The following is an 18,453-nucleotide window of genomic DNA, read 5'->3' on the forward strand; positions in this document are numbered from 1 at the left end:
AAGAAATTAGTCAATTCACTTTAAACAATTCACTTCGATGATCTAATGACTTTGTTTTACAGCATTAGATATTGCATATAGGTTTATATGTGCAAAAAAATAAGTTGGTTTCTTCATGTGTACTTATATATGTGTGCATGTATGTATAGATTTTTTTACAGTATGGTGTGCAGTATGTTGGCATGCATATGTTATAGCTACATCATGTCATGTTTCATTGTTATCAGTAAGCACCAAGATGTGTCATTTTCAGTAGCTGCCCATGTTAAGTTTAGGACAAACAAAATACAGTATTAGGACTTAAAGGTACAGTTCACCCAAAAGTCAAAAATACATATTTTTCCTCTAACATGTAATGCGTCTAATCTGGATTATTTTGGAGTGACTTGCCGAGTGTTGGAGATATCAGCCATAAAGATGCCTGCATTCTCTCTAATATAATGACACTATATGGTACTTTGCTGCTCAAAGTGCTGAAAGGCTAATTAAAAAAACAACTCAACAGCAATGTCTCTCTTCAGAAATCATGACACAGATACTCGGGATAATATAAAAAACTTATTTTGAGCAGTTTCATGTTGGAACTATTTTTACTTTCTAGTTCCTACACAAAAATGCCCGCTACAAGAAACCAGGTGATTTTAGGGTGAACCCTACTTTTTGAAGAGCCAAGTCAGATTTAGACAAACTGGTGTTGACATTTTGTTTAAAGTTAAGATCATTCACAGAATGAATATTAATATTTGCTTCACATTAGATTCAGATTTCACTAAATGACACATATTTAGCTGGAAACATCTTAGCCCTCGAGCTCCTGTTTTTTCAACAGAGCACTCAGCTCACTTTTATTTGCTGTTTTCCAGAAAGTGGAGTTTGTTCATGTTGCAGTTATCCTCACCCAATATGGATTTATTTTCCATAGGCTGCCTCAAATGGACCAGTGTAGTCTCTTTCCATAAAGACGACGACCTCAATATGAACGGTGACCATCTTATACTGTAAAGGAGTCACTGGCTTTCATCATGCTGCAGTGTAGAGAGCCAGCCAATACTATACAATTTCTTCTCTCCAAAAACACACAGACATGGGGAGGTGTATGTATGTGTGTGTGTGTGTGTGTGTGTGTGTGTGTGTATGTTTGTGGGCAACAGACTGAGAAAACGTTTGAGAGAGTACCCTGTTCCTGATTTGGATGCGCCTCTAATTCCTATCAAGATGAGAGCTGTCTGAACAGATTTCTCTCATCATTATTTGCTCTGAGATTTACTTGCGCTTGTAAATGGTGTTGATTGAGGGTAATTTGGCTTTTTAATTGCCGAACAGCTGCCACACTCACTGCTGATTGCTATTGTAGACTTTCTCAGTAGATCACTCATAGACCGCTAAATGCCTCATTAAAACGTTATGCAGAATCGCATGAAACGTGAAGAGAAGGAACCCTCATAATGTTTTACTGATTTCTGTTTTATCATCGGAAAGGTCGTTGTAATTATCGTCAGTGTCAGCAAATGCAATGCTAAGACACGAGTGTAGTAATGACTTTTTGAAAGTTGAATTAAGGGCTATTTGTGGATACACTACATGCATTTGACTTTCTTTGATAGCGATGAACTCCATATGCCAGTGTAACGGATGTTAGTTGAGCACAGATGAGAAAGACTCCGGGGACTGTTTTTCAGCAATTTATTCTTTTCTCTACAGGAAGACAATAAAACACACACTTAATATTTCTCTGGGTCAGTCACTGCACATCTGGACCTATATTTACAAAATAAAGAATTTACACAAGGAAATAGCTGCTGAAATCTCCACAGAGCTTGTGAGTGACTTGTAAAATAGGTAGCCTGGCATGCTATAAAAGAGGCTAAGCAAGTGAAAATAAGTGTAAGTGAAATAGAAGTGTCTACAAAACTAATACTTGCTGTCAAAATAACTTAAAAACAGCTATAGGGCTGGGCGATATGGCAAAAATGTTCTATCCCGATATAAATAATTTTATACCTCGGTAATGATATAGATCACAATATAGTGTGTTCTCTGGTCATTCAATTCATAAATAGTCTATATGAAATAACCAAACAGTAAAGCCTGTTTTGTATACTTCCTGATGGCGAAACAGCCTGTATGGTTTGCTCCACCTTCACTCCTGTGTTCCACGATCATAAACGAACATAAATTGTCCAAATGACAATGAAATATTTCTGCAATGCAGTTTGGCCACTGGTTTTACAACATCACAACAGAATCGATATTGGAAAATAAATAATGTAGTGATATTTTATTGTTTGGATGAAATTTATTGGCCAGCCCTAGAAGACAATATGCATTAAATGTTACATCTTAAATGATAAGTGTATCAGTAATGGTCGGGATCGGCTCCCCCGCGACCCGAGTGCAGATAAGCGGTTAAGGATAATGAATGAATGGATAATTGCTGGGTTTTCCCTACCATTATCATCACGATTAGGTGCAGCACCCTAGTCATTTTGGGCACCACATAAGCTGAATTATTGTGAAATCAATAATTCACTCGGCAGGTACATTAGTTGTGATGTGACTCATGTATGACAATACATTTTTATTATAAACAGAATTTTTGAAAAATAAAATTCACAAATACACAAAAACATTACAAACTAATAAATAAAGAGGAACTTTTTGACTCACTTTTGTTAAAGTATGTATGAATCAGTCATGGTGAGATTGCGTCAGGATCCTATTTGTCTCCCTGCATAATCATTATGACTTGTAATATATTCTATTTTTCATGTTGGGCAAACCAGTAATTCTTCTCAGTGTCGGCCAAGAATAATTTGCCAATCAATTAGTTAGTTAGTTAGTTATCAGTCTTAGGTGCACTTATTTGGTGAGGCTTTTGGAGGTCCTCCCCCAAGAACATTTTTACATTTTCAAATTAAAAATATGCAATTTCACATACTTTTGCATCATAATTATGACCATATCTGTGTGCATACATACAAAACTTGCTAGAGAAGTCCAATGAGGACCAACTACAACAGTTAAATATGGGAAAGTTTTGATGCTGTTCACATTGATTTTACAATAATTCAGTTTATGTGGTGCCCAAAACGACTTGGGTGCTGCACCTAAGCTTGATAATAATGGTAGGGGAAACCCAGCAATTTAAACATGATAAACAAGAGTTAAGACTATGGTTAAGACAATGAATTTGTCCCAATAATTAATTTGACAAAATAATAGTATACATAATAGTTTCATGAAGCAGCTAATGTTCGCAGACAAAATGTGCAGTTGTTTTATAGGATAGGTATATGTATGAGTATAAAAATCAATATTATCTAAACTTAATCCCACGATCCTGGTGTCTGTGCAGTTTTCACACAGAGCTGATTTTATAGAAAAACCCAGCATGATTTAGCATTTGCACGTATTATTCACAAGTCTGTTTTTTTACTGCTCATAAGTACAAACCAACCGCTTTGATGTTCTCTGTGGAAAATGTTTGTCTGTCTTAGCCGCCGCGTTGATCCGTGTAAACATACAGACTATAGTCTCACCTTTTCATACTGCCATTATACAGAATCTCTGTTTAACCTTGGAAAGAGTATCTGTTTACTTAAGGACTTACTAAGTATGATTATGCTTTTAGCAAACACCAACACCCACTCTCTTCAGTTGTATGAACTGATGCCTGCGAGCATCTTCGTCTTCCACTGTTTATTGTGAACACTTTCGCCAGAGCGGCTGTTGGTAAACTGCCATGCTCGGAGATAGCTTGGCCTTAGCTATTAAAAGAGGTGAGGAAGAGGTCTCATATGCTTCAGCCAGATGCCCTCTAATCTGCCTCTGCAATTATCAGGTCGCCACAATGTTACCAGGTCAACTGGTCATTTTAATTACCTCAGGTCATGTCAATAATCAGCTGTTTGAATCATCATTTAGACAAAGACATTATTGAAATGACCTCATGTTAGTTGTAATTACTGGACTCCTGTAAGTGAGTGCATGTGAAACCCATCATCTACAATCAGCTGTTCCTTAGATATTGATATACCCACACTGTACTATAGCAAGCTCTTCTATCCTCAGGCAGGGGAAGCAAAAAAGGAAAATTTTGACAACGCATTAGAGCAGCCTTTAAGTACCTTTAAGTTCTCTGAGTGCTCCCAGTCAGTGTGATTTTTGTCTTGTCCCCAGGAAAGTACACATAATTTGGATTCAAATGCAGCAAATCCTTTTATCTTGTCAAAATCCTCTTTGATTCTGTTAGGAGAGCGTTGCTATGATTTGAAAGAGAAAGATGTAAAAGATAAGATGGGGGGGATGATCACTTTTAAAGGGCTGTCATTTGGATTGAACTCAGCAGCGGTGCACTGCTGCCAGCGACAAGAGTTCAGTGCAAAGCTCCCATTGTGAACCTGATGTAAAGGCTGTGTCTTACACAAGCTGAGAGTGTTGTTGCACTCTCCTGGTTATGTTTTAATGAGTAACAATTGTTAGCCAATTTGCATGTAAAACAATGTAATTATAAACAAGCATCAAAAAGCTGTAATACTTCTAAAAAATGTAAATTACACTCCATTATAAAGCGCAACAAAACCTAAGCCATGCCTCTGAGCCAGGGCCTCTAGGTTTTGGATGCTTGCTTCCATTATTAATGCTATTCACAAGCCAAACTTTTTAGGTTGGTGCAGTTGGGCGCTTTAATCTATTTTTGCTGTAAATTAATGAATTTTTAAAGGGGACTAGTCCTTGCTGAATAGGGCTGGATGTGTGAATGTAGTTTGAGTCGTGGTGACGCAGTGCTATAGCCCCCTTTACTGTGCAAAGCCTGAGTTCACAAACAGCATCCCATCTCTCTCTTGGGACCTTTCGTTGGGGGAGTTTGCCGAAATGCTGCACTCCTATGTTTTATTTATGACAAAATATGCCTTTTTAACTTTGCCGTTGTCAGAAACTGGAATTGTGATAGCTTTTTCCTCGTCGGCAGTCGTAAGTCTTCTGGGTCGCTAACTCCCTCTACCTTGGCAGATGTTTTCAGGTGTTATGTTCTGTGTGGGCTTAGTGAGTTAAATATTTTATTCTAGGCCTTCGGGGATTCAGTGGAACTGATTTTCTTGCCTTCTTTCAATCAGATGTTTTTGCAGACCTTAGAAAAATAGTTTTAATCAGTACGTTCTGTTTCATTTCCGAAGCCACTTGATTGACTTGGTTGACATGGGTCAGGGATCAGTTTTCAGAAAGTGTTGTTCTGTCTTGGATAAATTAATCGTCCTCTCTCTCTATTACTCTTTTTTTCCCCCCAGAGCCTTATTTTCCTTTCAAGGATTAGTTTGCCTGACCACTCGCTTTAAGGCCACAAAATGCATCTCAGTTTGAAACGGTGCATTACATCGATGCCTCTCCAGGTCTCCTTTGAGAATAAGTAGACAGTATCAAACGATAATTGCTTAACCCGGCTCCATTGAGAGATGAGCAAGCAGCAACCATAAGGGCAGCTGATTTGCCTTGATATCTTATAATTGAACCTTTTCAGGGGTATGTTTTCTGGCGCTGAAGCAGAAAGTAATTAAGACGTTCAATACTGCTTTTTGGACCTTTTCCTCCTTCCTTTGAATGGCCCACACTCCTAGACATGACAGCGCTCAGTATGCTTACAGACTTTCTTTTGACACATTAGCCTTACCGTTGCCAAGGCAGTCCTTCCCAGAAACCCCCTCTGCTCTGCACGCTCCGGGTGGGTATTTTGTCATTACTTCATTTTCCTCTGAAAATATTTTGATGCCTCTTTCTTTTGGCTCCCTCCCCCCTTCTCTCACCCATCCCCCGTCACTCCATTCAAAGTTCTCTATTAAAATGCAGAACTGTAAAGCCTCTCTCAGTCTAAAAGCCTGCTAGCAGCGGGGGACTGTTAGCTGTTCGTGATGCATACAGCTGAGTGAGTGCATCACAGCTACAAAGTCTAATGGGTGAATACATTCAATCACACACAGACCCTCAACTCTTTTAAAGGGACAATGTTCCCAGTCATGAAAGCTCCATCCACAGTGCAGAGAGTGATGTATTTAAATTCTTTGGAGGAGAAAGATTTCTTGTTCATAAATGGCCAAATGCTTGCTCTTCTTTTTATATTAATGCTTGTAATCTTTTCTGGAAGTGCCAGGTAATGGCTTACAACTTACCAAAGTTAACTTTTTTCGTTCTTTTTTTCTTGTCGGGTAAAAAAAAAAAAAAAATCTGAGATGCCACATGTTCTCCTTTTTGCCAGATTTTGAACCGCTTTTGATACCTACTAATGTTAGCCAAATGTCTATCTCAGAAAATTTATGTTCCCGTGCACATTCATACTACAAGCGTTCAAACTATTTAATCAAACACCCCCACTTCTGTATGATCAGCTGCCAGAATATCCGCTCCTCGCTACCTTTATTTTCTATTCAACTACAGCTCTTTGAAATCTGTCTGGTTGGTAAAGTTTTTGATGTTTCCTGATCAATGATACAGAGTTGAATCTTGTGGGGTTTTGACTGGTACGTGCAGGAATTGCGTTATTTGGGTTACTGTATAAACCCTCCATCACTGGCGTTACAATTAGTTCTCTCCTGCCCTGCAGCGAGGAAATCCGCTTTTTTTTAGCTGTCATGAAATTAACTTTAAAGGTGTTGTAAACGACACTAAGCACATTAATATAGCAGTAAACAAATATTTGGTCTTTAAAGATGAAATGCATCATGAATTTACTTTAAAGGTGTTGTAAACGACACTAAGCACATTAATATAGCAGTAAACAAATATTTGGTCTTTAAAGATGAAATGCAGTATTGGCTTCCTGAGCAGAGAATGAAGTCACACTCCCTCTTTATGTGTTTTTATCCGAGCTTGTCTGTATTTTAGTCCCTCATTCTGAAACTGTCATGTCTCACTGACTAGCTAATCCCTGATGATCTGACCAGGTTTACGCAAGAGAGCGATGCTCATATGGCATTTACCACTGGTAACGAACTGGCTACTGCAATGACACCATCCAAACGTCATTGTCACGAAAACTAGATTGCCCCATGTGTGCAAGCTAACAGCCGTGAACACTTTAAGCTATGTCAGTACTGTTGCGATTGTGAGCACTGCTAGCACAGCTGATTACTGCCGTCGTAACGCTGAAAAAAAGGTTTCCACAAACTGCGTTGTTTAGCCACTACACAAGTATGTGTATGGGAACAAGGACAAGGGGAACTAACTTGTAGGTGCAGCCAAAACATTCAGTTGCTTTCCAAAAAGTACTCAGTGGAAACACGCCTATTAACACTGATGTTAGTGCTGTTAGTAACGTTTTTGCAGCTAGCACTGCTAGCCACCACCATTTCAGCTCAGACACGTTTGCTTGGAGGATAATCAATCAGTCAAACCTTATTTATGCAGCCTTGCGAACAAATCCGATGCACTTCAAAGTGCTTTACCACAAATGACAAATTCATAATGTTAAAAATAGTACGTATCATGTTATCAGTCTAAAAGTTTGCCCGTGAAATGCAAAATCTTACCAGAAGGAACATAGAACTAAGGAACTAAGACAAATGACATTCAGTTTAATTTCCTTTCTCTCACTTATTGCTGTTTCGGTACCGTCAGATTATCATGCACAATTATCTGAGATAAGAGTTAAGCACTCCAGATCTATGCATACAATACACCACAATGCATTTCTATAGAAAACTAATAGCCCTAAGATAAGCGGAGGTACACTATCTTCTCTGCAGTGATCATTTTTCTCCCCTGGTACCACGCGGGTCTCTGAGGCTGATGTGAAACACAGTAGACATCAGAAACAAAAGACACAGCGCTGAGGTTAGCCCAGTCACTGTGGGACCAGTTGACTGAGTCGACTAGGTAATTGGTTGCGTCTACCCGCCCAGCAGGGCCCCTCTCCCCAGAAGCCAAGTCATGCCCCTCCTCTTCTTTCTCCGTTCGCTCCTATTACTCATCATCCCAACGCCTCACCAGGCTAGCGGTGCGAAGCTACACCGTGCCGCCGTGCAGCCAGCCCACGCTTCCAAACTTCTCAACAACAACAGCCACGGCAGCACAGCAGGTCAGGGCTTGTGGCAGGCTGATTTGCAGCTTGAGCCTCCTTTTAATGAGGGGAAAATAAGTACTTGTTGTTCTGTGTCTTGTGTGTCACCACCCCCATCCCCACCTACCCACCACCACTACAACTAGCAATGCTACCTTCCCTTAAGCGAAAAAAAAAGGTGCACTAATTAAGATGGCTTCCTGGGATTTGGAAGAGGGGGGGGGTTGGCTGTGGCTTCTCCCACAGTGGCAGGGCCTTGAGGAGGAGATGGGGGTGGTGTTGTGCAAGAGGCCTCATCGGGCATATCTCTTCTCTCGGTTCCTCTTCCTTCCCATAGTCCCACTGCGTGGCTTGTTTGGCTTGATGAGTCTGCTGCTAAACACTTGTTTTTTTTCTGCTTGTAATTAAGCAAGGTTTTTGCATGAGCTGAGTACTTTCCTTCTTCTTCTTCATCCTGGTGTATCAAGCTCTCCAGGGGGATTGGTGGAAAGAGAGACAGGGGTTTGTGTTGCTCCTGATAGGCAGGCTCATTGATGTTCTCCCACCTTGATTATATACAGTGAGCATGAATGGAAATTGTGTGGGCCAATAGACTCTTTGTTGTTCAAGGACACGCGAAGGTTACTGCATGGGATGGTAGATGAAGGTTTAGATGTACATTTTTTGTATCCCTAGGAGGCCATTGTTAACTATTCACTGCCAGTATATCTATCTCTTTTGTAAAAACTCATAGGTTTACCTACAATTCCAAGAATGCAGGATGTTTATGTTCCAAAAGCACTAAGCACAAAACAAGGCAATTTTCTTTATTGAATCAGAGTGTGGTCTGAATGCAGTATCTTCACTCCAGTGATGAGTAACAGTTACATGACATTCTCAGTCCAGTAGTGACAAATCTACGAATGTTCTGTGACTGACTGAAGTACAGAACAATTGGTGAGTAATTTCACTCTTGTGTACCAAATGATTGTCTTTTTCCTGAATCATGCTAAAAGTATTTGCAAAACCCCCCCGCCGCAAAAAAAACCCCAAAACCCTTCTTACTCTACTTACACAGGAAACATTTTTAAGTTCAGTGCCGCTCTAAAAATAGCAACCAAATTAAAATAATGAAGCTTCTTGAGTTTTTTTTTTCATTGTTTGTGTTTGTCTGAACAGGATCTGAGACGCTGGGGGAGAAGGGGCGGGAGGGTGGGCATGGACTTGACAGGAGAGTGAGGCACGTCGAGAGTCAGAGAATGGGAACACGGTGTGGGGGGGTTACACAGAGAGGGAAAGGGGACGAGCCTTTCAGCTCCTCTAGAGGGTTGGAATTCCTCCCGAGCTGTTCCCCCCATTTGGCAGGCACTTGTGAAAACAATTCCCCAGCTTTTAGTCACTCTGCAGATCCAATTGCCATTTCCACTTTGGAGCGACCGAGAGTGAGAGGCAAACCAGATAGACAGAACACAGAGAGAGAAAGAGAGAAGAGTTTTAATCGGTTTGGACAGATGCCGAGGCCAGTTGAGCGGTTGTGCGATATTAATATCTTATGAAGGCTGTCTGGCAGTGCAAGCTCACCGTCTTGTGTGGTTTTGTGTTTGTGCGTTGCAGCAGCGGCCATTGCTGTGGCTCAATGAAGAACTTGTGAATATGCACGAGGGAAGGACTCTACCTTTCACTTCGGTGACTTCCCCAGATGCTTTGGCCCAAAGAAAGATGGAAAGGAATGGGAAGAGTAAGGCACTTAACTCATACATACTGCCCCATTCTTTTCTGCTTTTCACTGTGTAATTAATGGAAAAAAACTGTTTGATTAAAGTTTTTCTCTTATCCGTAGCTCACATTGCAGATCGTATTTATGTGTAGTGTTAAAGACCAAGTGATGAACATGCCAAAATATTTAGTTTTCCATTAAACAAAGCTACACTGCATGTGGAAAAATTATGTGAAAGTTAACATCTGTGTGCCTCTGCCAAGTGTGCTTTCTGCTTTAGCTGAAAGAGATGAATAGGCATAGTAAACAAACTTCCTGCTCTTCCAGACTTGAGCCAAGGCTGCTGCACAGCACCCATTCAGTGAGCCAACAGGAGATCCTCCACACGCCACGTCGCTGAGCCTCTCGCCCTTTCCTTTTGACCCCGCGACCTACAAGCACCATGACCTCTGAGCTGGAGAGCAGCCTGACCTCAATGGACTGGCTCCCCCAGCTCAGCATGAGGGCGGCCATCCAGAAGGCAGATGCGGGACACCACCTCAGCCACCACCACGGACACCACCACCACCACGCTCATCATCACGGGCACGGGCCTGGCAAGAAAATCGCCCATCTAGACCCGGGAACAACGCTGGACCAGGAGGAAGCTGCACAGCACAGGGACGGTAAACCGCCCTACAGCTACGCCAGCCTGATCACCTTCGCAATCAATGGCTCGCCACGCAAACGGATGACCCTCAGTGAGATCTACCAGTGGATCTGTGACAACTTCCCTTACTACCGAGAGGCGGGGAGCGGCTGGAAGGTAAGACAAGACAAGACAAGACAAGACAAGATAAATAAACTGTGCGGTATAGATAGGGCTGTAACAGTAAACAAAAGTCACACTTGAGTTAATAGGACAGTTTTAGGTGTGCAATTCTGTGCAAGTTTGGTACAGCAGAAAAAACATAATTCACAAGGATTCCCTTATTTTGACTTATTGTAAACAGACAGAAGTAAATGTGTCAAAGATGGACCAAGTCCTCTCTCTGGGAACACTTTCCCACTGGCAGCTTTGGTAAACTATATTTTCATGATAAAAATAATTTTAATTACTAAATAATCTCACACATTGCCGCATTACACTGTACAAACACTTTCCCAGAAGGCGACAGGTAACAATAGGCTATACAATTAGAAAGTTTCTCTACCTTATCATGTGAAACTGAAAATACCAAATCAATAGAATAATAAAAAAATAAAACTTGTGCATTTGGAGAAGCGTTTCAGTTAGTTCCACCTTTGATGTATTTAAACATTCAATGCAACCAGACATTTATCATTTCGGTGATCTGCACATCTGGTTATGAGTGCGTTAGTATGTTGGATGTACTCCCTTTAATTCACACAGCCTACTACAGTTGAGCAACCTGTAGGCGGGTCCTATAGCTCTAGTGTAATCATTTGCATTCGCCATAATGTAATTGACTCCCTCGCCAATCCCATTGTTGTGTTAACCTCAGCACATATTGCAAGCGGCATGTGGCTAAAGGTATCCCTCTTGTGATCTCTGGTTCGCTGCATACCATGTATTCTGTGTGCGGCTGCGTGCATCAAACTGTGACTCCGACCCCTGTTACGGTTCTGTACAAATACACAATCCTAGTTATCCTACAAGCTTCTGTAGCTGCTCTCAGGTCCGTGTGTCAACATGTCTTAATACCCCGGTGGATCTGCATGGATTTGAGTGGTTCCTTTCTAATCCACCATGGAAGAAAACATTTGAGGAAGTCAGTCAGGAGCTTTTGTAAAATGTTTGTGATTTTAAATGACAATTACTCTTTGGGGATTTGATCCACAGGAAATATAAATTAGTTATTTTTGCAATACATTTCAATGACATTCGTTGCTAGGATGTCATAATTGTACTGCTGATGTTTTGTAATTAATATCATGCTGGGATGGGTGTTTCTGAATGTAAGGTTTTCATAGGTTTTCCATAGGTTTTTTTCGGGTCGCATCCAATATGTTAGATATACATACACATATACAGCCATGGGAAAAAAATATTAGACCACCCTTTTTCTTCAATTTCTTGTTCATTTTAATGCATGGTATAACTAAAGGTATTTGTTTGGACAAATATAATGATAACAACAAAAATAGCTCAGAAGAGTTTAATTTAAGAGCTAATATCTAGCCATTTTCCATGGTTTTCTTGATAATAACCAAAATCATTATCGAGAAACGCTATTTTTATTGTTATCGTTATATTTGTCCAAACAAATGTACCTATAGGTGTACCAGGCATTAAAATGAACAAGAAATTGAAGAAAACAAGGGTGGTCTAATCATTTTTTCCATGACTGTATATCATTTCAGTAATTTAAGCTTTTCAGCATAGTATTACTGAATGAGGACCTTCTGTTTTGGAGAAAGTAGATGATGAAATATAAGTAAGGTGTGCAAAAGTAAAGTAGTTATTTCATTATCTTTTGGTGCCTCTATCTTTCCAACCAACAAAATTGTTCAGAGCTAAAGCTAGATTCAGACTCAACAAGCAGATGCTGGACCGATCAAATGCTAACGAACTTCAACCCTATTCCGGGAGCTCAAACTGCACTAATCTGATCCAGTGGTTGCCTCGAGGAGCACAGAAACCTTTTAGTGAACCAGGAAAGATTGACAGTTGCGTTCTGTCTCATTCAGACTACATTATTAAATCCTTATGTAAATGCAGCTATGCAAATCCTGGCTAATATGAGCAGAAAGGTTGCTGTGTTATTGGAGACAAATGAATAGATCCCTCTGGTTGTGTCTTGGGGATTCTCTACCTTATTAGTGAAGAAGAGGATGGATATAGTCCTTCCACTGACACATTGAAAAGGCTGTCTGCAAACTATCAACCAATTCATCTCTCTGAGAGCGGGAACATTTTTCTTCTTCTCTCATTATTTCTCTCTCTTTCACTTTCTATCTTCATCTCCCAAACACTTGCACTCCACCAACCCCCCCCTCCTCGTCTCTCCTCCTCTCTCTTAGTCACTCACTCCTCTCCTCTCTTCTTCTTTCCCTTTCACGAACCTGTGTTTGTTCCCCGTCTATAATCTTCAACACACCATTCCCTGAGCAGATATGCATGCCAGAAACGGAGACAAAAAGGTTATGATACAAGCCAGGTTGTGTTGGCAGAGCTTCTTACCTGCATGTAGGATTCAATCAATTCGTTTTGTGTTCGGAGGGAGAGGACAGGGGTTATTAAGACCATTCAGGCTTTCTCTCTCTGCAGCTCATGACTGCCTTCTCCTGCTGGCTGTATTTGGGTGCCAGGATGTTTTAGTATCCCATAATTACACCTCTAGATTCATTGATTTGTGTGTGTGTGGCTGCATTCAACTAGCATCATTAAAGCAATGCACCGATGGCACGGTGGATATATTTTCTTCACATGTTCTGGCATTTATCCATGATATCAGTGCAGAGAGTTTGTTGAGAGATGCAGGACCCAAAGTTATGTTGCTTTTCTTTTTGGCCAGAGCCATTTTATCACTAAACGATCCAGCGGTTCGCCGGTATTATCCTACTGCTCAAAAGTTTGGGGTGACATAGAAATGTTCTTATTTTTGAAAGAAAAGCAAAAAATTTTAAAATGAAAATAAACATTGTTAGACATTGCTAATGTGGTAAATGACTATTAAAGCTGGAAACGGCTAATTTTCTTATGAAATATCTGTTATATATTGTCAGCAACCATCACTCCAATCTAATCCACGTTTATAGTGCTGAAAGGCTGATTGATCATTAAAACACCTGAGCATTATGTTAACACAGCTGAAAACTGTTTTGTGCTGATTTGAGAAACAATAAAATGATCTGTGGTCAGGCTAGTTGAGTATCTAGAGGTGAAGTTGGAGATTTGTACAGGCTGAAATTATTATTTCTACCCTTGTCAATGTCTTTACTGTATATTTGATTCATTTTGTAAGTCATTTCATGAAAAAAATGTTTTCATGGAAAACAACACACACATTTTCGAGGTGACCCCAAAGTTTTGAGCGCTAGTGTATATAGAAGTGGAAGAAGAACTAAGGAAGCCATTTGTAAATATGTTGTGGAAGAGGCTAAATAGTAATAATAAATAATGTCCGTTTCAAAAGGGGCCCCATGATCTCTCACCTCAAGATATCTGAATGAAAATGGGTTCTATGGGTACCCACAAGTATTTCCAGACATGCCCACTTCATGCTAATCCCATGCAGTTTGGAGCAAAAAGCAATGTTACAATATTTCTGCATACTGGGGTCCCTAAATAGTTAATTGGAATTAATAAATTGTTATGACTGGATAGTTGAGACACTTGTGGTTTCCACAAGCCCAATTAGTAGTAGCATTTCATTGCAGTGAGACCATTTAAAAAAAACAACTTGACCTTACTGTATGAATTGGCCTGCTGTAAACTCTAGGATTGGCACAGCCTCATCTAACTGAAACATGAAACACTTACAACCATAAACTAGAGAGCTAGAGCATTTAGAAGATGTATATTTTTCCTTGGTATATTGACAGTAAGGGGTTTCCTCAGCAGTTTACAGAACATTAGTGCTTGCCATCCAATTGCCAAAAAGAAAAGGCAATTCTTGCAGAAATCTCCAAATTATCAAAAGTTTTTGAAAGCATATCACAGTATGGAGTTTTATTTGGTGTTCCTCAAAGTCTTAATGTGGTATTTTCGATGAATCTTTGACCATTTTTATTAATTCTCGAGTATTATTACATTTGGCACCAAATCTGTGAAACATATGGTATTAACTCCAAATTTCAGACTTTATTAAGCATGGGAAAGGCCATTATATACTTCAGTCATAATGTTTAAAGCCCTTGTACACTTTTGCAACTTGTTTTAATTAATTTACTAAAAAAACCACACAGTGCTGAGCTGCATCCCAAATTAATCCTGCAGTTCCCAGCTTTCAGATGGTGCACATCACTTCTATATGGCATGTACTGTTGACCTGTTTTATCTACCCCTGAACATCCTGTGTCCCCCACCCCCAACAATTCACAATAGTGTTCTTACTTTTTTTCCAAAGCACAGCAAAAATTAAAATAAAACTCACTCAGTTTGTCCCTTCTATTATTCAGTCACAGTGTTAAACGGATCTATCAAGACAAAAAAAAACCATTTGCACAACCACTGACCTGAGCATGAACTGACATTTTCGAAGCGTCTTAAGTAACAAATTAAGCACAAGAAGTAAAACATAAGTCACATTTCTGTGTACGTCTCTGAGAAAAGGCTGTAAACTTTTGCTTCCCGGATGACCCGACTCAAAACAGTGGGGCTTGTTTTATACCAGCCGCGGCCGTCACAGGGATTGTTACATAAGTCCGGTTCATTCCAGTTCAGGTGATTGCTGTCAGCTGTACACAGTGGGACGGCAGACACAGAGATTGTCTGGCTGCCACGTTCGGCACAGACATGGTCGGCTCACACGTTGCAAGTACACACTTTGAAAATTTGTGTTTTCTGAATGTACCGACGAAAAAGGCGAAAAAGCTTGAGCTTTTCAGAAAAACGCCTCATACGTGGTCTGTCGTGTTTGCCGTCTCCTTCACCCTCTGTCACACATGCATGCACAAACACACGCACACACACTCAGGTAGGCAGTGGTACGTGTGCAGTCTGCAGATTACACACGGGGAGCTCAGCAGGAGAGGAGATGAGGGTGGGGGGAAGTTGGAGAGGAGAGAGGAGACTGTCAGAGAGCAGAGGAGAGTTTTACTACCCAGCACACGCACTCCGTCTGCTCTGTATGATAATGTGAGAGCGCAGGAACGGCAGAGTTGAAACCAGGACACACACACACACGCACATCCGCTTCCATCCTTAGAAATCACACAAATACGTACACTGGTTCAACACCGCAGGCTTACTGCACATGTTGCATCTCCACACACACACACACACACACACACACACACACATTGCATTCAACAGCCAATCTAGTTAGCAGGTATAATCATGTAGCTTTCCAAGGTCGTGAGATTTTTTGTGTCTTAGCTGGAAATGAATATGGAGAGCTCTTTTCATCTGAGGAGTAATGATGAGAACCTTCCTCCGGAGCTGTGGAGGAGGTTTAGAATCCGTAACAACAACAAAAAAAAAGAGAAGAAGATGAAATTAAATAGCACACGAATGCATAAGCCATTTGTTTATAGAGCTCTTGACGCTCCTAAATTCATCTTGTGTAACATGCATGCCCAGCATTTCTGTTTTTAAAGCAAAAGGAATTCAGATACAGTATGCTGGAGTGGAATGCGAGAAGCGTTGCATCAGGCTGCGTCATTCCCACATTATTTTTTATCACTAGAAAAGCATTATTATCTCTCTTATGTTATCTTCAGCAAACTCTCCCTCTCTCTGTCTGTGTTCTACACTGTGCACCGCTCTACTTTCCCATGCCCTCTGCAGCCCTTTCACACCCACGTGTCCCTCCACTCTAGGGTCCACCTTTACCACAACTCATAGTGAGTGCGCAGCGGGAGATCAAAGCCGAATGGGGGTTTCTCTCTTTTTGCTCTGTCTTTGTCTCTGATTAGTCAGTTTTGTCTATAATTAAATCAGTTCTTGCTGTTTTGAGGATGTCTTTTTTTTTTTCATGTGCAATCAGCAACTCTAAAAACTGACCTTCACCACCTGCCCTGCAGTATTTTTTGTTTAGTGTTTAATGCTTTGCCTTAATTAGCTTTCCTTTTATGCTTTTTCTATAATGCTCTGTATTTATTTGCTTTGCTGTATGTTGTTTTGGTGCTCATTTAATTCCTTCGTGAAATAGTGTTTTCACCGTAATTATATTATTTCTTATTCTATTTTAGTTTTATTCAAAGAACTTTTAACTTGCTTGATTGACAGAATGATTATGATCATGGATTAGCATTTAAATTATTTATCAAGCAAAAATCGCAGACATTCACTGGCTTCAACGTCACGATTTGGTCTTGTATATTGTTGCAGACTGTTCCAATTCTCACTTACATCTACGGAAAGTAATTCACTATAATTTGTATATAAATTGTGAGCCAGGAGGCAAAGCTAATTACAACCCATATTGACGTTTGTTGGTAGCTGGCGACCTCTTGTGGCCGTAGTTATTATGACAGGATCAAAGGAGGAAGTCAGGTGAAATAATTTAACAAAATAGTCTGTAAAGAGAGAAGGTCAGGGTGGATGGAATAAGTCCAAAGACACAGGACATTCACCCAGGAGATAACTGTAATTGTACCCTGTGGAAACAAAAGCCAGTGTTGTTATTAAAATACATTGAAAGTACATTTTTTCATCCAACTTCCATATGTAAACGTCACATTCTACGTCGCCTTTGTAGGGAAGTAATTTATTTTGCCCAAACCATGATCATTTTTCTAAACCTAACAAAGTAGTTCTGTTTCACTGTGTTAACCATATGTTTAAACATAAAACATGAAAAAATATATATTATATATATTATATATTATTTTGGGATATCTTACAAAACATATTTTGTAAGATATCTTACGAACTGCTGCATGAGGATATGTTGATATTTGTAAACAGAATGTCTTAGGTTTTGTGCTGCTGGTTGGACAACAAAAAATGAATTTGAAGAATTCACATTGTGCACTGGGAGCTGACATCTGGGGAATCTTTTTAAAGACTTAATGAGGAATTGATGAAATGAAAAAGGAAATACAGATTGATGTAAGATTAATTTGTATTCTATGCTGCTCTCTTCTATTCCATTCAGGCCCAATATAATGATGGGAAATGTCTTTCATATCTCTTTTCACCATTTTATCATCATTGAAGAGTGAAGGTCGTCATTATTTTGAGCTTGAGAAATGCAGTCTAGACCTGAACCTTCACCAAATCCTTGTTGCAGTCGGTGCTGACTAACCTGCTCTCCAGCGACCCCCGTCCCCTCAGGCTAGCTCCCATGCAGCCAGGCTAATTGCCTGCGAATTAACAAGGCCTAATGTGACGCTGTAAAGGGCAGCGCTACTGCAATGGCCTTTGGCCTTTGGCTGAACACCACATGTCACGGACAATCACCTGATATGAATCAGCACTGGGCCATTATTCTGGCTCCCATCCTCTCCTTCCTGCTCTGTGGGAGATCTGTGACTGAGCGCCGTGGAGGTCGCTGCACAGTGTCAATTGTACTTACTTACATATGTGGAGAAAGGCTGTTGTCATCGGCTGCTGGGAGTCATTATGTGGCTGTAGCTGCACTAAGGCTTCTGAGCTTGTTTCTTATGAGCGCAACTGAAATTTCACCACCATACTGTTGTTGTTTGAGGCAATATACGGAAAACACTGAGTGCAGAGTATACATCTACAGTATGTAGTGCTTGTGTCTGTGTGTGTGAGTGTGTTTCTTTGTGTGGTTTGAGAGTCATTTCAGGAAGAGGAGAATGCCTCAGCCGTCTGCTTGTTTTATTTGAGGCTCACCTCTGAGTGTGTGTTGAGACCCCCTCGTCATTTGGTAACACTAAAAAACTGTTACATCAGACGTCCTAGTTTACATGTCCTGTTAGCCCAATCTGCTGTCCCTGTGTGTGTGCGTGTGTGCGTGTCAAAGTCTCCTTCTTGACACCATGTTACAAGTGTTGATGGATCTTTGTCATTTAAATGAAACCTTGACTGTTAAATGATTTAAAAAAAAATATTTTGCAACCAAAGCTTCGA

General features: G+C 40.4%; 1 protein-coding gene across 2 annotated transcripts in view; it reads left to right on the forward strand.

Annotated features, from left to right (window-relative positions):
• LOC131971341 (forkhead box protein J3-like) overlaps positions 1–18,453 on the forward strand; it is a 79,398-nt gene that overhangs the window by 7,927 nt on the left and 53,018 nt on the right. For both annotated transcript variants that reach the window (XM_059332743.1, XM_059332741.1), the window contains 2 exons: positions 9,644–9,767; positions 10,074–10,551. In XM_059332743.1, coding sequence (XP_059188726.1) covers positions 10,189–10,551 — 363 coding nt within the window. In that variant the 5' untranslated portion in view covers positions 9,644–9,767; positions 10,074–10,188. The remainder of the gene's footprint in view (positions 1–9,643; positions 9,768–10,073; positions 10,552–18,453) is intronic.

Source organism: Centropristis striata, chromosome 5 (assembly GCF_030273125.1).
Source record: "Centropristis striata isolate RG_2023a ecotype Rhode Island chromosome 5, C.striata_1.0, whole genome shotgun sequence".
Taxonomy (NCBI): domain Eukaryota; kingdom Metazoa; phylum Chordata; class Actinopteri; order Perciformes; family Serranidae; genus Centropristis; species Centropristis striata.